The 25,000-nt window shown below is 46.3% G+C and overlaps 1 protein-coding gene across 1 annotated transcript in view; it reads left to right on the top strand.

Annotated features, from left to right (window-relative positions):
- The window catches only part of LOC125947908 (histone acetyltransferase p300-like), a 19,948-nt gene extending 5,782 nt beyond the window's left edge, over window positions 1-14,166 (top strand). Inside the window, exons 4-16 of the mRNA XM_049673442.1 lie at window positions 1-6,358; window positions 6,461-6,750; window positions 6,858-7,015; window positions 7,790-7,894; window positions 8,030-8,975; window positions 9,098-9,328; window positions 9,460-9,690; window positions 9,780-10,177; window positions 10,264-10,762; window positions 10,864-11,262; window positions 11,387-11,677; window positions 11,793-12,023; window positions 12,199-14,166. The exon at window positions 1-6,358 is cut by the window's left edge and continues 1,455 nt beyond it. Coding sequence (XP_049529399.1) covers window positions 1-6,358; window positions 6,461-6,750; window positions 6,858-7,015; window positions 7,790-7,894; window positions 8,030-8,975; window positions 9,098-9,328; window positions 9,460-9,690; window positions 9,780-10,177; window positions 10,264-10,762; window positions 10,864-11,262; window positions 11,387-11,677; window positions 11,793-12,023; window positions 12,199-13,137 — 11,076 coding nt within the window. The 3' untranslated portion in view covers window positions 13,138-14,166. The remainder of the gene's footprint in view (window positions 6,359-6,460; window positions 6,751-6,857; window positions 7,016-7,789; window positions 7,895-8,029; window positions 8,976-9,097; window positions 9,329-9,459; window positions 9,691-9,779; window positions 10,178-10,263; window positions 10,763-10,863; window positions 11,263-11,386; window positions 11,678-11,792; window positions 12,024-12,198) is intronic.
- Window positions 14,167-25,000: the final 10,834 nt, after the last annotated feature.

Here is a 25,000-nt window from a genome sequence, read left to right as displayed (position 1 = left end):
GGTCAATCGAACTCACAAGTTTCATTACAATCTCAGCATCAACAATCTCATTCGCAACAGGCTCATCCTCAACAGCAACCTCAGTCGCAGCTGATGCAGGAACAGCATCAACACATCCAGCAACAGTTGCAGCAGCAAATAGCACAACAACAACATCAGATGCAGCAGCAGTTGCCACAAAAACAACAGCAACAGCTGATGCAACAACAACCAGAAAAACAGGATCAGCATAAACCACACCAGCAGCAGCAGCTTCAAAAGATGCAGCAACAGCAGGGCCAACCGCTGGTGGGTGGTCATCAGGATAAAGATTCGCAACAACAGCAGCAGCTAGCTCCGCCTATTCAACCACAGCAGCAGCAACAGCAGGTGTCACAAGTGCCACTTACAAAGCATTCACAGCAGCAGCAATTGTCTCATAACTTGCTGCAGCAGAAAAAGGTTCAACTACTATTGCAACAACAAAAACAACAGGACATTATGATGCAAAAGCCATGTACACCACAATCGCAACTACCAACACATCAGGTCCAACAGCAACAACAGTCGCCACAACAGATGAGTCTTCAATCGCCATTCCAGCAGCAAACTCTTTCGACTCAGCATCAACAGCAGCAAATGCTGCTGCAACAAACAGACACCAAATCGGCTATCCTAGCGCAGCGTCAAATACAGCAGACGCCAACCCAACCACAGCAACAATCCCAGGCGCCACAGCAACATACACAATCAGCAACTCAACAGCTACAGACAGCAATTGTGCTTAGCTCGGCGTCCACACAGCTGGAAGCAAAGCAAGTGTCACTGCCGCAACCACCACAGCAATCGACTACGCCCTCTGTCAATGCGTTGCAGAAACAACAACAAATGCAACAGCAGCTAGAGCAGAAAAAAGATCAAGAGCAGAAATCGACGCAGCAACAACAACAACAAGATATCCAACCAGAAACACAACAGAAAGTGGTTGAACAGCAGCAAGAAGGAAGTCAGTCGTCTGAGCAGCAGTCCATGTTGCCGCAAGATCCACTGAAGTCAGGAAATATCGAGAAGCCATCCAAAAGTTTGCTCGATGATAAACATCAGCAATCCATAAAACAAGAGGGACAGCAACGCCAGGATCAGCTGCAGTCAACAGCACTGACGCCATCTGAACAAAGCCAAGCAGACAGCGCCAAAGCTAAGCCGCTGGAACAGGTGCAACAATATTCGACAACTAAGGATGCGACTAACGAACAGACAGGAAACCAAACGGCGGCCTCTTCGGTCTCGACACAAGACCTGAAAGATTCACATTCCATTTCGAAGCAAGCTTCACTTGAGCAGCTTCCGACGCCGGAACCTCACAACCTTAAAGATCAAGAACAACAGCAAAGTGAGAAGATTGAAAGGAACATTGACAGTACAACTGCTACGACAGGCGCGGCTGCGATGGAAGGCAAGGGATGCAGTGTAGAGGCCACAACTGCCGGCTCAGAGAATATGATTAAAGAAGCCCAGCTGCTAACAGTTGAGAAGCAAGCATCATCAGTTGGCGTTATCGGAATAGGAGCAACTACAGTGGGCGTGGCGACAGTAGCAACTACTGTACCCACCAAACAGGATACTAGAGCAGCAACGCTAGAACAGCAACAACAAGATCCGGCAGAACCGATGGAACAGGATCAAACGGTAACCATGAGTGTCGATGCTCAGAATGCGACTGAAGCACAAGAAGCCAAACAGCAACAGCGCGACCAGTCGGAGAAAAGCTCCGATGGAAGTGATCAACAGCAGCCTGCGGACAAGCAAAAAGAGATAGATATTGGTAAAGAGCAGCTACAAACCCTTGAGGAAAAAACCGAACCTACCGAACAACAGGACAAAACACGCGCAGAAGAGTCGATGGTTGCTAGTGGACAGGATGTACCAGGTGTTAGCTTAACCAGCAACCCGGATTCAAAAGAATCGTCAATCGATGGATCTAAGCTATCCGAACTGGCTCTAGAGTTACAGCAGCAAAAGGACGTACAACAGAAGCAATCGGTAGCGATGGAAACTAGCGAAGGTAATGATCTTCTAAAGGAAAAGAACTCTGCCGATCATCCTGCTGATACTATGATACAGCAATCGAGGGAGTCTGACGGTCAAGCAACGATGCTGGTGCAGTCATCAGTCTTACAACAGGGCGTTGAGGCCTCAGAGCAGCAGTCCTTGGACCAAACAGAAAAACAACAGCTCAAGGACAAACTGGAAAGTGGACAATCAGAACAAAATAAGCAACAATCTCGAGTAGATCAGCTTTCCACTTCTTTAGGCGAACAAGCGCCAGACTTGCAACAACCCGACATACTGCAAGAAAATGGGCAAAATGTTTCTGTTCTTCTCTCTTCGTCCTCCACAGCATCAGCATCCAATCAGCAGCAAGAATTGTCGAAGCTAGTTAAACCCAGCACTAAAGAACAGTTAAAGCCTACGGATCATCATACCACGAAGCAAGATGAAAAGAAGTCCAGCGGCGAACAGCAACAGGAATTGGCAAAAGTAAAGCAGGAAGCAGGAGGGCAGCAGCAAGATGGGGACAATATGCTTGATTCCAAGTTGCAACTTTCAGAGCTAGTTAAGAAGGAAAAGCAAGAACCTTTGAACGAACCGATGGAAGTAGATCAAGACCTTCCGATGGGATTGCAAAGCCAATCAGTAAAAGAGACAGTAGCTAGCACGACGGACACGAAGCCAGTTATGGTGACAGTGAAGGAAGAATGTCAACCATCGCCAGCACCAAAAGACGAGGAGCAGCTTCCAAAAGATAAACCATCCCCAGCACAATCGCCATCGCCTCAATTGAAACAGGAACTGCAGCAGCAACTAAAGGCTTCTACGGCGGCCTCCTCGCCGCAACACCAATCGAAAATAGGTTTGCAACAGCCAAAAATGCAACCAAACCAACATCTGCCCCCACCATCGGCGCAGCAACCGCTTACAAGTCCACAACAGCAACAGCAAATGCAGGTTCACCAGCAGAAACAGCCTCCTCAGCAGCAGCTGCTATTACTGCAGCAGTTACAACAGCAACCACCCGAAAGCCAGCAACAGCAAATGTTACCCAAGCAGGCCCAATCCGAGCAACAATCGTCAGAGCAACAGCAGCAGCCCGAAGCAATACTTACTCTACCACAGCAATCACCCTCGCCAATGTCTTCAAACTCCTCGCAAACAGCAAATCATCTATGTAGCAATCTATTACCATCGAGCGGCGCAACACCAATGCAGCAGGATAGCAGTTTGGCGGACGGACCACCACAGACGCAAGTGCACATTTCAAGCACCACGACAACAACTGACGTAGGAAGTGGTGGAGTCGTAGGAGCACAGACGCAAGCGCGATCTTTTCATCAGCTCGTCAACAATAACTCAGTGCCACCAGTAGCGAACTTGGTATCGCAACAACAACAGCAGCAGAACCCTATGGGAAGCGTCACCGGTGGTGGTATGCGAGTGTTGATAGGGCAACAGCAACAGCAGGGCGTAGCCAGCGGAAACAACACCCCGGCGGGTATGCGGCTCATTATGCCACCGAACCAGCTAGTGCCTCCCAACAGTAACAGTGGCACGAGCGGCAACATGATGCAAAGTGTAGCGCAAACTTCCAGTGCCGAAGGAAGCAGCATCGGTGGCATACTTCCCTCCGTTACTACCAGTTCTGCCAACCAACCGGCCACTACGCAGAACAATAGTACAAATCAAGGAATGAGTGTAGTAAATGTCTCGATGCAGCAGCAATCGCTTAGCTGTGTTGCACAGCAACAGCAGCCTGGAACATCTAGCCATCCCAGTGGGGTAGGAAGCCAACAACAGCAACAACCAAATACGACACCCATCATGCCGATGCCAGGCGGCAGCGGTCAGATGTTGTTCAACAACGTGGACGGCAGTAACTCTGGGCAGCAGCAAATGGTACCGAGTGGTGGTGGCATTGCTGCAGTGGCTACTTCGCTAGCCAGCAGCGGAGCAGCTACAAGCAATGCAACCACCACCGGCGGTGGCTTACCAACAATGATGACTGGCGGCACTAGTGCTGGCGGTCCATCTCAAGGAGGTTCTGGTAACTATTCTTCTAACAACATGATTGCAATGCCGGTGCAGGGAACGAAGGATTGGCACCATTCGGTAACACCAGATCTACGCAATCATTTGGTACATAAGCTGGTGCAAGCTATCTTCCCATCACCGGATCCATCTACCATGTTCGACAAACGCATGTACAATCTCGTTGCGTATGCCAAGAAAGTAGAAGGGGACATGTATGAGATGGCAAACTCGCGTTCCGAGTACTATCACCTGCTAGCGGAGAAAATTTATAAAATACAGAAAGAGTTGGAAGAAAAGCGACAGAAGCGGAAAGAACAGCAGCTGCAGTTACAACAGCAGCAAGCGCAACAACAACAGCAACAAGTACAACACATGCAGCAGCAGATGAACAATGTTGTAGGCTGTGGCACAGGTGGAGGGCCACCATCGCAGCAGGTAGCTCCCCCACCGAACGCTCAGATTCGACCACTCAATCACACGCAAATGGGACCAATGATGAGTGGTGGTGCCACACAAATGCCACCACGTCAACTGGTGGCTGGTGGTGGTTTGATGGGCCAAGGACTTGCACCCAATCGAATGACCCTCGGAGGTGTACAGTCGGCTCAGCAAATGTTCGTCTCGCAACCTGGTCCCAGTCCGAACAGTATGGTTCATGGTGTCAACAGCATCAGCGGTGTCGGTGGTGTGAACAACAACACCGTCGTTCTACCTGGTGGGTTATCGCCATTTGCCCAACAACAGCCACAGCCTCATATAAACAACCATGTTCCCCCACCAATTGGCGGTCCTCAAGGCATGACACCTAGTCAGCAACAACAGCAGCAAGGCGGGATGTCACAAAATCAATCGTTCCTGAATGGTCCGACTATGTCCGATAGTTCACAGTTGCAGCAGTTTAACGATATTGTTCGAGCCAAATGCGCCAATCTGGCTAGTGGTGGTAATATGCAGCAACAACAGCACCAACAGCAACAGCAGCAGCAACAAATCGGTGTTGGGGGCTTGGCTGGGGCACTCGTCAGTAATCAATCGATGACCAACCCACCAACCATCTCCCCAGCATTTAGTGCTAGTGGCAATGTCCCACCAGGCAATGTTACGATGGGTCAACAACAACAGCAAAACGCGGGTGGTGGCGTCATGTTTGCAAACGCTCAGCTCGCTTCAAGCAACCCAATGCAGCAGGGTGGTGGTGGTGTGATGTCCACAACCATGGCAGTACAACACCGAAATATTGGAATGATGTCGGCCGGCCTAGCCAGTGGAGGAGGTAGTGGCGGCAGTGTGAATACTGTGGTCGGTTGTGGAGGCATGATGGCCGGCGAAATGCTTAGCAACACGTCCGGCTACGGTGGTACCGGCGGATTGACGCCAAACAACAGCTCCGTTGTATCTACGAACGGGCCGGTGCTAGGTCCACCACCTCAATCATCGGCTACCACATCCAGCGGCGCTCCAATGATGCTCCAGTCTGCCACGGTCCCAGTGGACGTTTCCAATTCACCCATGGCGATCGGGTCCACGGTTGCAGCAGTCGCCACTAGCAACACGCCACTTATCTCTAACCTGCTGGTGGCACCAAGCATCACGACGCAACAGCATCACAATGCAATGAACGGTGGCGGATCAACTACAACTACACCGTCAACGGTGGGACCGATCGCATCTACGGTGGTTGGCCCAGTGCAGCAGCAAAATCCATCAATTCTCGGTCCCGGCGTCAACAGCAGCATATCAGTAGCAAACGGTAATACCACTCCCGGTACTGCAGGAGGTGGTGTTAGTAGTATGAGTATGGGATCAACTGGGCCTTCGAGCCGAGGCAGTATGACCTGTTCCTCATTCAGCTCGCAAATGGCAGCGCTCGAAGCGGCAATGGCACGCGACAAAGATGATTCACCAGAGCCTTGCAAGGACAGCATTGGTGGTAACGGTGGCGGCAAGAATAAGGGTAAGCTTGGGCTGAAACGCGAAGATACCGATACGGACAGCAACCACATGGATACGTCCAGTGGAAATGATTTGGGTGGCAAGAGTGTGAAAAGCAGCGAGTGCATGAGCATCAGCGGTGCCGATAGCAAGACTGAGTCGATGGATGGTGCCGACGGTGGCAGTGGATGTAGTGGCGGTGGAAAAAATAAGCTCGACGTAGTGAAATTCAAGGAAGAACCAATGTCCCCGTCCGTCAGCCCAATGACAAATGTACTCGTCAAGACGGAGATCAAGGCTGGAATCTACCCCGAACCGACGATTCAAACAAATGCCAGCGATAATCGCAAGAAATGCTGTGAGTATTACCGATTTTGATAACTCTTTCCGATGCCTTTGAAGCAATGCAAGCAATCGTCCTACTCGTTCGTGGTGATTTTTACATCTGTCTCCATTTCAGCATTCAAACCGGAAGAGCTACGGGAAGCGCTGATTCCAACTTTGGAGAAGCTAGTCGCACAGGAACCGGAATCCATCCCGTTTCGTATGCCAGTCGATCCGAATTCGCTCGGCATACCCGACTACTTCGACATTGTGCGCCAGCCGATGGATCTCAGTACGATCCGAAAGAAGCTTGAGAGTGGTGCGTACCAGGATCCGCGCGAGTATGTTGACGACGTATGGCTAATGTTCGATAACGCCTGGCTCTACAATCGCAAAACATCACGAGTGTATCGTTATTGTACCAAGGTATAATTTCACAATACCAAACACACGGCTAAGCAAAGGCGAAACGCTCGTTGCTAATTTATTTATGGCTATTTTTTTTTGTTATTACCCTTTCTTTTATGGTCCAGCTCTCGGAGGTGTTCGAGCAAGAAATTGATCCTGTCATGCAATCACTAGGATACTGCTGTGGCCGAAAATACACTTTCAACCCTCAGGTGCTGTGTTGCTATGGGAAGCAGCTTTGCACGATTCCGCGCGATGCCAAGTACTATAGCTATCAGAATCGGTAAGAACCTGGTCATGTTGTTTATGATATACCCCATGCTTTGAAACATATACTAACAACTGCATGTATCACCTCGAGAACCATATAACTGTGGCACACGTATGAGTGGATAACAGCCAATTGCATTTTCTGAAATCGGACTTATTTTTGTCAATTTGTCATATTGTGTCAATCATTAATTGAAAAAAATGAATGAATGTACAGTAAAACATATCAATGAATGCAAATTAGTAACACAATCCTAATAATCTACGATACCACAAAATCATAAATTAAAAAAAAAACAGGAACTAACACAGCCTACGGTAGTTTTTCTTGTTTTGTTTAACTCTATGAATCTTTTTCATATTAAGAATAATCGTCCATCCACTTCATATGCTCAGTCTTGATCGAGTTTTGTTGATACTAGATTTTAATTTATCCTTGTGTCATATCTTATCTTTTCCATATTGTTGCTCCATTCAACGTGTTATTCATCTCGCTCAAAATGTATTTAAAAAAACAATCAAACCAATTACTGTTGCTTGTTTACTGATTGCTACATAATAATGGAACATCGCGTCGCTGATAAAAAATGCAATACTCGCCAACGCCTTCAAAACCACCGCTATCGTGCAACATCAATATTTTATTCGCCGACATACATTCATTATGCTCTTTGTGCATCGCTTTCTTCGCTGCATCATCCACCAAAACGCACATTCCGTCGCTACGCACCATGTGTGGTGTGTGTTTGTTTGTTTGTATGATCGATGGGCAACCTCCATTAAACAGTTCTTTCGGCGCCTTGTCAACTAGATACACCTACTGCCAGAAATGTTTCAACGAGATTCCCGGCGACACGGTTACGCTTGGAGATGATCCAATGCAATCACAAACGTAAGTGTTGAATGAACTTAGGCAGAACGGCAGAATTCGCCCGCGGATTCAGTTTATTCGGTCGGTTCGGTCAATTTGTCGGAGCAGTCGAATTGTGAGTAACCCTTGTCTATTCGATTTGGTTGATTTTTGCAGCCAAATTAAAAAGGATCAGTTCAAAGAGATGAAGAATGACCATCTAGAGCTGGAACCATTCGTTGATTGCCTGGACTGTGGACGAAAGCAGCATCAGATTTGTGTCCTGTACCTCGAAACGATCTGGCCGGGCGGGTTCGTTTGCGATGCATGTCTTAAGAAAAAGGCCCAGAAACGCAAGGACAACAAATTCAACGCTAAACGGCTGCCAACTTCCAAGCTTGGCACGTATATCGAGACGCGTGTTAACAACTTCCTCAAGAAGAAGGAGGCGGGTGCGGGCGAAGTCCACATCCGGGTGGTGTCCAGTTCGGACAAGTTAGTTGAGGTTAAGCCGGGCATGCGTAACCGGTTCGTCGAAAGTGGCGAAATGTTGCCCGAGTTTCCGTATCGCGCGAAGGCACTGTTCGCCTTCGAAGAGGTGGATGGTATCGATGTGTGCTTCTTTGGTATGCACGTGCAGGAGTACGGATCGGAGTGTGCAGCACCAAATACACGTCGCGTATACATTGCCTACCTCGATTCGGTGCATTTCTTCCGCCCGCGCCAGTACCGGACGGCCGTCTACCATGAGATTCTGCTCGGCTATATGGATTACGCGAAGCAGCTCGGCTACACGATGGCACACATTTGGGCCTGTCCACCGTCCGAGGGCGATGATTACATCTTTCACTGTCATCCGCCCGAGCAGCGCATACCGAAGCCGAAGCGGCTGCAAGAATGGTATAAGAAGATGCTGGACAAGGGGATGGTTGAGCGAACGATTCAGGATTACAAGGACATTCTAAAGCAAGCTATGGAAGACAAGCTGCAGTCTGCCTCGGAGTTGCCGTATTTCGAGGGTGACTTTTGGCCGAACGTACTTGAGGAAAGCATCAAGGAACTAGACCAGGAGGAGGAAGAAAAGCGCAAACAAGCAGAACGGGAAGAAGCAGCAGCCAACGCGGTAAGCTATTGCCTATGCTCCTTGGTGGCCCGGTGCTACTACTACTTATTTTAACACCTAACACTTATTTAACACCTGTTTTTTTTCCAACTCGCAATTTCACGATCATTCCCATTGTTTAGATTATGTCCATGAACGAAGACAGTGATACGGTCGCCGATGGTAAGAAAAAGGGCCAGAAGAAGGCAAAGAAATCGAACAAATCGAAGGCAGCGCAGCGTAAGAGCAATAAGAAAACGAACGAGCAGAACGGAAACGATCTCAGTGCAAAAATCTTTGCCACCATGGAAAAGCATAAGGAGGTGTTTTTCGTCATTCGTCTGCATTCGGCCCAGTCTGCTGCCAGTCTTGCGGTAAGCATTAAAGTCGGTCGAATGGTGGATTCGGGTCAGAAGGCAGTCACGAAAAATCTGCCATAGAAAAGGAAACGGATTTAAACAAGAAAAGTTATGAACCCCTTGATTTCTTTTTTTTTTTGTAACAGCCAATCCAAGATCCTGATCCATTAATTAATTGTGATCTAATGGACGGTCGAGATGCTTTCCTCACACTTGCGCGCGATAAGCACTACGAATTTTCCTCGTTGCGCCGCGCTCAGTTCAGTACGCTGTGTATGTTGTATGAATTGCACAACCAGGGTCAAGATAAATTCGTCTACACTTGCAACAATTGCAAAAATCACGTGGAAACACGATACCATTGCACGGTTTGTGATGTAAGTAGCGTGATCTTTGATTTAAATGTTTTGCCACAAAACAGAATTATGATTTGTTTTATTGTCTTCTTCCTCCTACTATGCCATAGGACTTTGATCTATGCATCACATGCAAGGAAAAGGTTGGCCACCCACACAAAATGGACAAGCTGGGCTTTGATCTGGACGATGGTTCATCGCCTTCGGATGTAAAGCAAACCAATCCGCAGGAAGCGCGGAAACAATCAATCCAGCGCTGTATTCAATCGTTGGTACATGCGTGTCAATGTCGCGATGCGAACTGTCGATTGCCATCATGCCAGAAGATGAAACGCGTCGTGCAACATACGAAACACTGCAAACGGAAAACACATGGAGGCTGCCCTATCTGCAAGCAGCTGATAGCGTTGTGTTGCTACCATGCGAAGCACTGTCAGGAGGTGAAGTGCATGGTGCCGTTCTGTCCGAACATAAAGCTGAAGCTTAAGCAGCAACAACTGCAGCAACGGTAAGTATTTTTAATGACTTATGGCCCTTTATATATTATTGCGAGAACTATCCCCGTAACTTTTAAACATCTTCAATATTCTACAGTCTACAACAACAGCAGCTCCTGCGTCGGCGTATGGCCGTGATGAACACCACACGAATGGGTGGTGCCCCACCGCCTCAGATTGTTTCACCTAGCAATGGTGGTTCGAGCGGCGCCGGTCCTGGAGGGGGTGGTGCTAGTGGTAGTAGTGTTGGCGTTGGTTCAGCTAGTGGTAGCAGTGGGATGGTAAATCCCGTCGTCGGTGCCACCGGGGGCGGTGTCATCGGCCAGTGCGGTATGGTAACCGGCACACCGACCGCATCATCCGTCGTCAATAGTGTTGCTATGATGAATGTGGGCGGTGGAAACGTGGTAGGGGGCAATGTACCAGCTGCCATGGGATGCGGTTTAGGTGGTGCTCCCGGTGTTATGAGTCCCTCGCCCATACCTAACGCAGCAGTTCAGATGGGCGGTCTTGGTGGGCCGCCACACCACGGTGGCATCGGTATGAAGCCTGGAGCCCAAACACCTCCTGCAAATGTGCTGCAAGCGGTCAAGCAGGTATGTTTTATTTACTACTATTGAGTCTGGTATCAATGTCCTATGAGACGTTATTCGTTCATTTTCCTTGTCTGTCATGTTTACCGTGCAACCAACCAAAGGTTCAGGAAGAAGCTGCCCGACAGCAGGCACCGCATGTCGGCTACGGCAAGGTAAATCCTCCAAATCAAATGCCTCCACCTGTGATGCAGCGTTCGATGCCCGGAACACATATGGGTGCAGCGGTGGGCGGTGTCAACGTACCGGGCGTCGTCGGTGTCATGGGAGGACAGCAACCAACTGGTAGTGGAGGGGGCGTTGTCGGTGTCGGTATGGCAGGGAACGTGGGACCAGGCGGGCTGGCCCAGAACGTGATGCAGATCGATCAGTGGACAAACGCCCGATATCCAAATGGAGGTGGTGGCGGTGTCGGTGGTGGTCAACCAAATCCCGTCCATCGTCCATCACTGCCGGGGCTGATGCAACAGCAGCAACAACCGCAACCAAATCCACTTCAAACGGTGAGTGCAAGGATAACGAACCTCATGGTTGCATGTCAGCAGCAAAAAGTGTTTGTTATTCACTTTTGAACAGCATTCAGGGATTGATGATAACATGCTGTTTCTACTTCTCGGTTTATTTTAGCAAAACATAATGGGTGGACAAATGATTGGTGGCATCCGACCGGGCCCGGGCTCAGTCGGTATGCAGGGCGGTGGCATGATCAGTAACGCGCAACAGCAACAGCAGGGTGGCAACCTGCAAAATGCACAGCCAGGTGGTCAACCGCCGCTCAACCAACCGAAGCAGGCTATTGCACAGCTGATGGCGACACTGAAAAATCCGGCCGCCGGTCCAGAACAACAGCAGCAGCTGCTATCAATACTCAAAGCCAATCCGCAGCTGATGGCTGCATTCATCAAGCAACGACAGCAGGTGGGATCCGATTGAGATTTAGAATAGAACACAGCACATGAATTTTCAGTAAATTTTATCATGATACTATTTATTATCACCTTTCCCTTTATGTTATGCGATCGAAACAATATAGGCTCAAAACCAGCAGAACCAAAACCAAGTGGGAATGGTGCAACAACAGCAACACGGGGTGATGCATCCAGGAGGATCGCAGGTGCAGCAGGTTCAGCAAAGCCAACCAGTAATGGTGTACAACCCGGGAGCTGGCGGTGGTGGTCAGATGCCCACAAACCGAATGCAAGGCGTGCAGGGTATGGTAGCCGGAGGCGGCAACCCGGGAGCCAACCCTTCAATGCAAATTCCGGTACGTATGGCCATCGCGTCTATATATTCCATTTCCATCGACAGTTTCTTTGGTTTATTTGCTATGCTATAAATTGAATAACCACCACTTACTGAGACATTCGAACGGCTACTAATTTGAGTGAATTTGCTCTTTTCTCTTTTGTGTTTCTTGTTGATGGTCGCTGAATAAGTAGATGTGGTACAAGCAACAGCAGCAACAACAACAAGCACAACAGCAGGCCCAGCAGCAACAACAACTCATGCTACAGCGACAGCTAGCAATGTCCGGTGGTAACATTCAACCTGCCCCACCATACAACCAGCGACCGAGACCACAACAGCAAATGGTCGTAGGTGGATACAGCCAGGGTGGCATGTTTCCCGATCAACAGCAACAGCAGCAGCAACAGCAGCAACAGCAGCAACAACAACAGCAGCAACAGCAATACATGCAGCAAGCAATGCAGAAACCGAACCCACAGGGTCAGCCAGGTGGTGTTGTCGGCGTAAACGTCCTCTCGCAGCAACTACAGCAGCAACAGCAGGCGAATCAAGTTGCCGGTGGCATGATGGGACCGCCTAATCCGCAGCAGCATGTTATGCAGCAACAGCTGATGCAATCAGTACGTTCGCCGCCACCGATTCGTAGTCCACAGCCCCAACCGTCGCCTAGAGCTGTGCCATCACCGCGTGCTCAACCCTCCGTTTCCCCGAGAGCGCAACCTTCGCCGCATCATATTCCCTCGCATTCACCTGTGCCGCCACACACACCGGGCGATGTGCACAATCATATGCATTCTCATCCTCCGCCTACCGCCGGCAGTGTGGTAGGCATGGGAGCCGTCGTCGGAGGTGGCGGTGTAGTGTCTGGTGTTGTCGGAATGCCAGGAACAGTCGGTGGAGGCGGCGGTGGAGTAGTCGGTGTAGGGCCAGTAAATGCGATGGCCGTCGTAGGTAGTGTTGGTGGTATGGGCGGTGTGGTTGGTGGCGTCGGTATGGGTACAGGGAACAGTGGCCTCCAGCAAGACCATCAAGGCCAAGGTGTCGGTATTATCGGTCCACCCGGCAGTGGTCCGACGACCAGCGAAACTCCACTCCAAGATCAACTCACCAAGTTCGTCGAGCAGTTGTAGTAGTAGTAGAGGTAATGAAGCTATCTCGTCAACGAGTCATCGATGTATGTGTCTCGCTGTAGGTTGTACTAACACTCGTTTCAAAATGATATTCTTAATACGGGGTGGATCTATAGGATGAGTGATAATTAAGAGATAAAGCCAGGAAACAAAGTGCATAAAAATAATTAAGATCAACCCAAGATGAGGATAAACATCGACACTTAGCACTTTCGGGCTAGTATATATTTGGTTAATTCAGGCTTGATTACATAGATATGTATGAAATGTTGATTTTATTTTGATATCCTATATTTTATATTACTTAGTTTTTATTGCATCACTTTCGAATGGTCATTCTTTTGTGCTGTTCGTTATTAGTTAGATACATTCAATTAAGTTAATTATAAACTCAGTGGACTTCCTGACCCCCCCCCCCCCCCCCCCTTGTACTCTCAGCATCCAGCTGATTAATAATCCCTCCTTTACCGCGAGATTACAAAGATTATGATCGTTATAAAAATACTTACTATTTAATGTCCAATGCTAGGTTAATTTGCATTCATAGCTCCCTAGAACTCGATATGTTGGCGTAGTAAACGAATTCGCCGTAGCTCCACATTAAATTGAACCAATTCACACAAAAGGATAAAATGACAAGAGAGAGAACGAAAATATGTGCAAAGCGGACTCGGGGAGGAGGTGGTTGATGGTGATAGTAGTGTAAGGAAACCGCCGAATTTCTCTCAGGAGACTCATGAGTTTGTCCGTATTCGTTTAACGGAGGGAATGATTGCATGCAGATTGAACGCAAACGTGGAAAAAGCAAGCAAAAGTATAAGTGTACATCTTTAATCATATGAAGTAGCCTGACAACCCCTCCCCCTCCCGCTCTTCCTTAATAGATTAAGTCTTGAGAAGAGCGAAAGCGAAAGTAGCGTTTAAGATCGTGACTCGTGTGTATGAAGGCGAAACAAAGCTGTCGTCATAGACTGTGTCAACCATTTGCAAGTTAGGAAAATGTAATATAACATTTAACTGAAACATGTATTTTTTTTCTTCCTTTCTTATAATAATCGACGAACGGAACGTTCAAAAATAATTTGTATTTTTTTTAACTGACGAAGCTGTTATGTAGAGTACTATTTGTTGATTCTTCCATTGTCCCTTCATCTTTGGTGCGGCAAATACTTTTGATCATCATTTGCTATTAGTTGTGCGTTTACACAGCTTAATATTTGCAATAGAATCGATTTTTTAATCGGTGCTCCTTTTAAGTATTCCATCAATTACGGCGTATGTCTTTTTCCGTGCACACATATTCGACAATGACCCACAGGATTACCACATCTCTAGACATGTCAGTATTGGTTCTAGAGCATAGAGCCCTCTATGCAAATATAAGTTAGCTGCTTCTGTCAAACACATTTTCTATCGGTGACAGATGTAGACCTCGCCGTGTACTTCCGACAATCATCTATTTCATCGTATTTCTATTCGTTTTTCTTCTTTATTTTTTGCAATAACAATAGTGTAAGAAGGAATGCTTGAATAGCAACTGACCTATATTAAACATAATTGGGAGTGTTTTTCATTTTTGTTTCCTCGTCGCCTCAGTCCGCTCCCAATCTGTTACGATACACAAATATCTAGTTTTCGCTAATATCACACGTGTATTTTAGCAATAAGTTCGTATGAAAACCAAATGCTTTAATCTAACCGAATGTAGTGATATTCCAAACGTAGAACCGGTCCACAGTCTGGCGGCAAAATGCTTGCGACCTACGTTGCTCTTCCTTTAGTTTTGGTTTGTTTTTTTTTTTTTATATGGACAATGCTATCAGTTATTTACGTGGCTGTGTCTAACTAAGATGGTAGAAATACCCTAAAGAGTACGATAGGGGACAAGATCTAGAAACAAAAAGACATAGCTGGTCAAGAGTACGCCCTTCTGCTTCCCCGAATTGACGGTCGCGGTTTGACTACGATCGTTTTGACATCTCCATTATCAGGTGGCTTCAACATTTTCCAAAATAGCTTGGACCGCATCTGTACATATCTTGTGGCCTGTTAACAATGAAAATCTTCAGCACACGCCGAATCGAGATGCCTTATCTGTCTCGTCGCTCACATTTTACATAATTCATGGATTATCAATAATTTAATGATTACCGAAGCGATAAAAAGATGAGCAAAATAGAGAAGTAATGGACCAGGGAATTTTCTTTGCAAGTACCGGAGGCTCCTGTTGCATTGAGACGATAAATATGTGTAACACGGCTATTAAGCAAATATTTTTGTGAAGATATGTGTACGGATTAAGCTTATTATTTCCACTTGGCACTTAGCATGCCATTTAAAAAGCGAATTCAATACAGAAAGAAAAACAGTTTCGAGCAACATTGGATGATTGATAGAGTCCCATATGCACTAAAAGCAATCTAACGAGTTCAACTGGACCTAAGAAGTGGACAGAGGGGAAAACGTGATGTAGGGTTTCTTTATGTTATTTTAACTTGTAAAGACCATAAATCGCAGGGGAGGATTGCTAGCTGTAAAGTAACGTGGCACATGGAACAGGGACCGGGGAACCAGGAGTAATTGGGAGAATGGTAAGCACCGCATATTTATTAGTCACACTGAATAGTCACTAAGTCAAACCGGTGGGCGAGGACTGAAATTAAGGTATATATACAAACACACACATATACATATTAACTACTACTGCAGCAGCAAGGGCTTCTCTCTCTCTCTCTCTCTCACTCTCTCCCTCTCTCTCTCTATCTCTCTCTTTCTCTCTCTCTCTTTCTATTTCTCTAATTGCGGCTTTCAACACCATACACTGATCTGAGGGCCGAATGTTTGAAAAAAGGTAAACTAAAACTATTAAGAAAGACAACCATTAGACAGTTGTTGCTCCCCGAGAGTGTCATCAAATTCGCAAAACTTCGCGTGTACAAGTCACTGATGAGTGTTGCGGATTTTTAACGTTTAATTGTGTATCACATATACATAATAGATAGATATTGTGTATAAGGTCAATCATACTGAGAAACAAAACAGGATGCCGCAAGAGTATAGTGTCGAGGGGAAAAAGGCTGATACATAATATGCTCAGCTTTTCCTCCCTCCCTTTTTTTCTCTTTCTCTTCTCTATCAGTCCCTTCCTCTCTCTTTTACTCCTTCTTTTTCTCTAGTTTTTGTTTTCTCCGTGTATTGATCTGCTAAATTTAAATGGTAAAACAAAAGGCAGGCTCTCAACACCATAACCATTCGACCAGACACACGAGTCTTTTGTTTTGCTAGTTTTTAATTTTCTGTATAAAAAGTATCTATATGCGGACTAGAAACATAATTTAGCGAAGCTAGTATCCAAAACAATAGTAGAAAGCATGTAAAAAGAGTATTACCTGGACGCTAGCTCGGTGTGAAAAACAAGGGTATCGAATCGTTGCAAGCGAACACCCTTACCAACCTTGTAGAAGTACCGTGTATAAACCACTATACGTTATCAGATTGTGGTTGTCCAGCAGGTGGATAAGGCAAAGCGTATACTTATAGTTTTATTATTGTTTGTTTCTTTTCAATCGTTATTAGAGTTCTTCTGGTTTTCGAAAAAGTGTACATACTTGACTTGTTATCGATTACTTGTAATGTGTATGTATGTATATGTGTATGTATGAATGTATATATATGAATATATACATATATACATATACATATACATATCGATGTACGATCCATGAGAGATAAGCAATTTTATACCATGAAGCCTTCACAATTAATTTCCTTTCTCTTAGCTATTCCTAGCTACATAAACAATAATGCAAATCGTTGGAGACGATGATGAAAGGAAAAATCGTTTTGAATTAACGTCCTCTATTATTTAAAATATATTAAACAAAAACACGGGAACGAAAACAGCATCAACTTCGTAATACGTGCGGAGGGCAATGATGAGTAAGAGGAGGCCAGAACGAAGCAAAAGCAAAAAAAGGGAGAAACAGCATGAGTCGTAACGATCTGCTTTTGTAATAACCCTACAAGTTTACGGATTCATACTGCAGAAATACTAGAAAACACGTCACACGTCTCTCTCGTTAGTGTTGGAGGTGGTGAGGTATGGTCCCATGGGCATGATATGATATGATAGTGAAGGTGCGTACTTCCGCCCACCGAGGGCAACTGGCAGGAGGACGCAAGTTAGTAATATATGATGGTAAGAAGCGACAAGGAGAGAGAGATACAATTTACGAAGATAAGTCTTTGGTAGTATTTAATTTATAATATAGAACATTTCTGTAGAGCTCTGTGCCGTGTAGCGGCGAGAAATCGTAATTGGCGCAAGTAAACAAAGGTGGCGAACAGCAGGCAAAGATGCGATGGTATAGGAGATGCACAAAACAAAAGAAAACGAAAAATAAACAAAAAAATAACAATGGCGATGAAATAAATATTCTGAACTAAATAACAATGAATATGAAATGGTTTTACTTTTTTTTTTCTATCCGTTACCAAAGGAGCTTTCTTTCTCTCTGAATCTGCCCTGGTCCGACGGTCGTCTCGTGAAGCATGAAATAAAACGCTACACGTGATCGAACTGCAGCTCTACTGCTTGGGGCCGACGAGCAAACCACGAGGACACTCAGCGCCAGCACCTGCAGTTACATTGTAGCGCTTCCAAACTGTTGAATTGAAGAGTGCGCGTGTTGAGCAGCGAGGACATTAAAGCGGATTTCCGGGCGTTTCTGCTGCTTTGACATACTTACCCCACGAGAGCGGCTGCCCGCACTAACTACTAGCCTTACATTGCCATTGTATTTCAACCACCAGTCGGTACCTTGGTACCGCGGAAACACGCAAACCAGCAACGTATGCTGCCTGCACCCTGCGAGGATGGAGGCGCCTGGTAGAGCGTGGTTTGAGCGGTTAGGTGGCGAGTGACAGTGGGTGTTCACGTGCGCGCGATAAGCCGCATAAGAACGCGTTGGCTAAGGTGCGGGTTTGACGTGAGCTTAACCAGGGTCTCGCAGAGGCTATGATGCTGCCGGAACGGGCTGCCCGGTGCGTCGCCGGTACGGTACGAATGTGGCCTCAAGGAAAACCAGTAGAAAAATTAGAGGAAAATGAGAAGAAAACACCGGTTCGTAGAATGAAAAGTCGCGTAAAAGGCTAATCGAAGGATGTGATTGATTATATTTTACCCCAGTAACAAACATAATAACAAACGATTAGTGGCATAATCTGTTATGATGTGTTTGCCGTAGTTAAATTATTAAGTTTTCTTTTACCGCGTTTGGAAATATTAGTTCGCTGGCTGACCCTCTTCTTTCTCTTGTTCCTCCTTCTCCTTCCTTTTTTTTCTTCTTCTTCTACCCTTCCTTTTTCTTCTTCGTCTTCGACTGTTTGCTCCACCAATCCGCCAAGATCATCTCCACTCGCTTCCGGTCATCCTGGCTTTGTCTGTCTGCGCTCCGCATGAAGAAAGCGCGCTGCTGTTGCTCTACAAATCCTACGTTCGCCCGCGCCACATTCGCCTGCTTCGCGTGGCGCTATCTGGCTCACATTACTGGTGGTAGTTAGATCAAATCTACTATAGAGGCGTATGTTCGTAGCATCCGCCATTCCTGGCTCCACAAATGCGTTGTGTCGTCCGTTGGTTTGCTGTTCTGCTGTGTGTTTGGTTTTTTTTTCTTCTGCTTCACCCTACGTGTTGCTTTGCTAATGCATGTGGGTTGCCTTCCTGCCGGATTTTCCTTTCCACCTATTCCACGCTTCCGCTGCCGTGGGTGCCGGGGTTTTGTTTCTTTCTTCTGCATTTTAAACTTATTTTTCTCATTCTTCTTTTTCTTCTTCATCTTCTTCGGTTTTGCAGGTTGTCTTTCGGTCTGTTTGGTTGTCCCTTTGTTTTGTAGTAGTAGTAGTAATAGTAGTAGAAGTAGAAGTAGTAGTAGTAGTAGTTGTTGTGGTTGTTGCTGTTTTTGTTATTTTTCCTCTTGAATGCAACAAACATACATGCCAATGTTGTGCTAGTATGCATCGATTGCGGTTGATCGCGGTCGCTTCTTATTTTTCTGCTTATTCTTCCTCCTTGTCTTTGTTTCCTGGCCCGCCCATAGGTGACAATGGTTTTAGCCGCTGAGTACATAAAAAATAGTTTTTGGTAATCTTTCTCTGGGCCCCTGCCCCCCCCCCCTTTACCATGCACCGCTCCTCCCCTTCCCTCCCAGTATCTGCATCCTTTCCCCCCCTTAACCGCCCACCGTGCAACCCACTCTGCGGGCCGGTGCGCGGAGTGTTCACCGCGGTCCCGCGCCCCCACAAACCCCCCACACCCTCCCTTCACCCGTGTTCTTCCCTCTGCTTTACCTGTTTAAGAGTAGAGTATGCGCGTGTGTGTGTGTGTGTGTGTGTGGTTGTATGTGAGGGTGTGATTTAAACATCCATCGCCGGCGCCACGACATTCATCACGTGGGGTTCAGGATTCTAGGAATAGTTTTTTTTCTTTCGATTTTTCTACCCATTGTTGTTGAGATTTTAGGTGTCTTCTTGTCTCGCGTTCGCCTTCCCACTACCACAGTTTTTCTCTCTCTCTCTATCTCTCTCGCTTTCTCTCCTTATTCTGATCTACTTATACTTCTGACGTCGCGAGAACACTTCATCCACCAGTCGGTCCGTCGGCTATCCGTGGTCCTCCAGTCATGGCGCTATGCTGCCTGCTCCAAAATGCCTATGTGGAAACGATACAATCGATTCGATGTGGCTGCCCCTGCTACACGGATACAAATAATGTTCTATGTTCTATCTAAATGTTCTCTCTAGGTTAATATATATATATATATATATATATATATATATATATATATATATATATATATATATATATATATATATATATATATATATATATATATATATATATATATATATATATATATATATATATATATATATATATATATATGAATATATATAGTAGGGATGGGCGGTGAGAACGATCAAAAGCACGTGCTACTCGGTCCCGTTCATCCAACGCCCTTAAAAATCCAAAAATGCATCCTGATGCATCCGTCCCACACATTCCTCGCACAAACACACATACACACACACACAACTGCGCGTGCACACACGCACATGCGCCATTACCTGCAAATCTACGCACGAAATGAGGTCATGGGAGAGGGATGGGGGGAGGTGGGTGCTACTCCTTCTCCTGCAGTAGGCAAAAGCAAGTTGTCGAACCAATAGGCGTGTTGCACTGCGATACCCGAGTCATAGCAACATAAGTGCATCAACATCACCATAACGAAGGAACGGTCAGTACGAGCGAAGAAAGTATAGGTAACAGGGGAGGGAAAGAAAGAAAAAGAAAGAGAGCAAGAGAGAGAGAGAGAGACAGAAAGAAAGAGAGAGAGAGAGACAGAAAGAAAGAGAGAGAGAGAGAGAGACACGAAAAATTGCACCTAATTGTCACCTGCAACAAGGGAAAATGCAGCAACGCTTCCCACACCTGCCCATATCCTCCATCTCCTCGCTACCCAACCCCCCCCCCGCCCCACCCCCACTCCCTCTTACTCTTCCTCCTCCATCTCCTTCTCCTCCTCTTCACATCACATCGTTTTCTCACTCGCTGGCCTATGCGCTAGAACGCACTCTTCACCTCCTTAATTACGCACGCTCACTAGAGAACCAGCGCACAATAACCTCTGGCACGATTTCCCCCTTTGGAGCTAACGTGTGCGTGCCTGCATGAGTGTACGTGTAGAGTGTAAGGGAATGGTTTCTAGATTTGCGCTTGTATGGGGTATATATATGTGTGTGTGTGTGTGTGTGTGTGTGTGTGTGTGTGTGTGTGTGTGTGTGTGTGTGTGTGTGTATGTAAATGGTCTGGTGTAGGACGGCGCAACGTTGGGTTTTTTTCTGTGCGCCCCTGCATTTTCAAGGTACATTTCGCACAATCGCCTCCCCCCCCCCTCTCGTTTCCCAACACACACACATACACGATCCACAAATGTATGCGCGCGTGTGTGTGTGTGTGTGTGTCTTGAGTGCGTTCATGTGTCTGTGTGCATGTATGTGTGGTTTTCTTCTTCTATTGCATTCTAGTTTTTTTTTCTTGTTTTATTACGTTTATAGACTCATCGTCCATTGTTATTCATTATTTTATGTTTGTTTTGTTTTGTTAAATATTATTTTCATGACTACTACATTCTTCCTTATTTTCCCTCCACCCGCCCACGTTTACCGTTTTCCGGCCATGCGTTTCACGAGTAGTACATTAATATGCTTTTTCGTATTGTTCAATTAGTTGTTCCGCTTATGCTGACTGTGATACGTGGATACGCCCTCCCGTATCAGCACAAACCCCTTAACCTTCCAAAATGTTATAGCTCCTTTTATTCCTTGATTCATGCGAGCGCGTTTATTATATACGCCTATTATACACGTATTTCGGAGTGTTTGTATGTGTGTGTGTGTGTGGCTGTGTGTGTTTTGTTTCGTGTGTATTAACAAATTTGTTTGTTGGCTTGTTTTTAGCTCGTAAATATCGCAGAAGAATAACGCGTTATTATTAAATGCTTCCGCACACACGCATTGTCTTTTTCGCTGCCCCAACTACACACACACACACACACACATACACGCGCGCACACACACACACACGCACTCACACACACACACACACACACAGCCAACGACATACACTTGCGACAACGATGCCCACAATATGGTTTTACTCCTTTTCTTTGCCTGACTGTCACCTTCACCGATCTAAACGTGTTTCATATGCATCCTTGTGGATGAATCGGACGTTCTAGTTTTTTTGGGGTTTTGTTGTTGCTGTTGGTTTTTTTTTTTGTAACATTTTATTGTTATTATTCTCGGATTGCCACATTGCCTCGCCCAGATCGCTGCTCTGATCTTTCTGAATTATGATCCCCATATAGTTGTCACGCTTTCTCCTTTAACATTATTAAAAATGTTAATCATAAAGTGTGTGTGTGTGTGTGTGTGTGTGTGTGTATGTGTAAATGTTTTTTTCTTGTTTGTTTGAGAGCGAGAGAAATATTATATTCTAATTGAGAGCTTTTTTTCTTTGATGAAAGGATTATCAATGTGACGTTTTCTTAAGCAAACGCTGTGTATCGCTGTTTATTTGAAATTTTCGTTGAAATTCTTTCTTTCGCTTTGTTTTTTTTTTTTTGCTTTGCTTCTTTGTATTTGTTATTGATAATTAAAGGTGATATATTTCTTAGCTATTTCGCACGTCCCTCCCTTTTCAATGGCCGTCATCGACTTCGACCATTCCTTTCAGGCTACACACACCTTCGCGGTTCATCGGACCCTATTAAGATGCCCCATTAAAGTATAACACGCACGTTCGCACATACACACACACAAACACACACGCACACACACACACACACACACTCACATCATTCATCCTGAAAAACACAGTGGTGTTGCCGAGGAGAAAAATGTAAGGGACTATGAGTAAAAATGTGTGTCTTTCGCCGCCAGTTCGTTTTGTTTGGGTTTGGATATACTACGGACTCAGTGAACTCCTGCTTCCTTCCTCAGTAGCTACTAATTTTCCTATTCGCGTGGTGATGTTGGTGGTGGTGATGGTGGTAGTGGTGGCGGTGCTGGTGGTGCTGCTACTGCTGCTGCTGCTGCTGCTGCTGCTGTTGCTGCTGCTGCTGCTACTGCTGCTGTTGCCACCCTTAACTCTAGCTTGTGACCCACGTAGGCGAAGCACCTAGATGCTCTAGACACTCTCTGCACCGGCATCCTTTTGTATGTAAATAATTTTGTGTGCCCGTACGTGCGTATGTGCCTGTGTATGTGTGTATGTATGTGGTGTGTGAGTGATTTTGCATGGGGTTTTCCATTTTCCGTGCCTTCGAGCCCTGCAAATGCAATCTTCCGTCGCGAGCGTTCCAATTTCGTTTTCTTTTTCTGGCGCTAGATGAGATTTTTCGTTTGTCCTATCTGCCCAACGTAACATTATCAATATACTGGTACTCCTGGTACTGCTACTCGCAAGAGCACAGTGCTCACAGCGATAGAGAAAGAGAGAGAGAGAGAGAGAGAGAGAGAGAGAGAGAGAGAAAGAGAGAGAAAGAGCGAAAGAGAAAGAGAGAGAGGGAGAGAGAGAGCTTTTCACATTCCTCAAATATGATAACACTATAGAATCCAGCCAGTCACAAAAACCTTCCCGACTAAAACCGCATCGCTGGGTTTTTTTTTTTAGCGATATGCGCCATCCTTTCGCCGACGGGTTGCGAAGTACGAAAAGAAACACATCAACAATCTAATGGCCACCGTTACGACGGTTCGCCACGCCGGACCAGGTTGTCGGTGGAGAAGCTAGTCACGCGCTCAGTGTGTTCGAACCTGAGGGAGCTGGGCGATTTTGGTGGCGGCACCCGCACCCGAAACTATTGGGCCAGCGCTTGTGTTACTTCTTGTTCCAGTTGCAACTGAAGCGTTGCACCTCCATTACGATTTGATCGCCTCATAATTCTCTCCCATTCTCCTTTCTCTCTCCCTTCTCTCCTTCCCTCAAGCCACCAGTTCCACCGTGCCTGTTATTACATCCCTACCCTCCACCCCTTCCCTCAACACCTTTTCCCACTTCTCTCAGCCTGCACCCCATACCATCCCTTAAACAGATGTTGTTTGTATGAATTACTTTAGATTCTTAGTTTGTTGCATTGATTCAAAAGGTTTTTTTCTTTGTTTTCATTTGTAAGTTGCTCTTCTTTTTAAGTACTTTTAACTATAATTTGATTCTTAAAGTGCTACGATTCGCGATTTGTGAACAACATCCACATTACCCCGGCCCCTTCTCTCCGAATAATCCATTTTGCTCCTGCTTCTAGTAACGCTTTACGCTTCGGTATCTTCATTTAAACCATTGCACCGCCACGGCCCTGCTCGTATGCCTCGCTTTGCTTTTTTTTCACTTTCTCGTAGAAAGATATGAATAAAAATAAGTATCCCAAACATTGGTGACAGGGAGAGAGGGAGGTGGAAGGAAGTCTTTCAATTAAAGAGAGAGAGAGATAGGAACGCAAGAACGCACACCCACGCTAAACATACCGATTAACACCCGCCACCTCCATAATTCGTAGAGATCGTGAGACGACAAGCTGTTTGCAGGGTATGCATCACATGTCTCGCAGTACAGGGAAGACGACGAGCTCGACTAGTGGGATTGCCATCGAAAAGCCCCTTTGAAATTGTATTTGTAACCCTTTAACATGACATGAGCACCGATAGGCGCGAAACTTGCGCGAGTGTGTGTGTGTGTGTGAGAAAGAGAGAAAAGTATTCAAAGAAGTGCATAGTAGAGAGGCGTTCTAAGGCGAGCGTTTAAGAGAGGTGATGTCGGCAGCTAGCTAAAGCTGAATTGTACATTGAGCTCTAGAGGCTGAAGATGAACGGGGAATACCCTTGTTTACCCAAGGCAAAAGGATTATATTACAGATAAAAGAGAGAGAGAGAGAGAGAGAGAGAGAGAGAGAGAGAGAGAGATAAAGCAAGATAGAGAGCGCAAGAGAATAACTGTGTGCGAGCATGTCTGTCGGTATGCAGTACGTCGACGGGTGTTGTTGCTTTACCATCGATTAGTTGCTCAAAAAAATGGGTGGGGTGGGGATCGGGGAGGTTCGGGAGAGGGTTGAATGTGCTACTTGAGGTTCCTAGGAGCATCAGCCTCCTCGATGCAGGCTTCCGGCGAAACAAGCGGTAGGGGCGGCCGTCGGCAGTGATCCTGATTCACCCTTCTATGCGCCCGGAAGCATTTGCAGCGTTACGCAACGCACCGCCGGGGATTCCACCAATGAACGATTCCCTACCAATTGGTCAACACACACTC

Source organism: Anopheles darlingi, chromosome X (genome assembly GCF_943734745.1).
Source record: "Anopheles darlingi chromosome X, idAnoDarlMG_H_01, whole genome shotgun sequence".
NCBI classification, from domain to species: Eukaryota; Metazoa; Arthropoda; class Insecta; order Diptera; family Culicidae; genus Anopheles; species Anopheles darlingi.
Note: the sequence above shows the minus strand (reverse complement) of the source record. Positions and strands in the feature narration are given on the sequence as shown.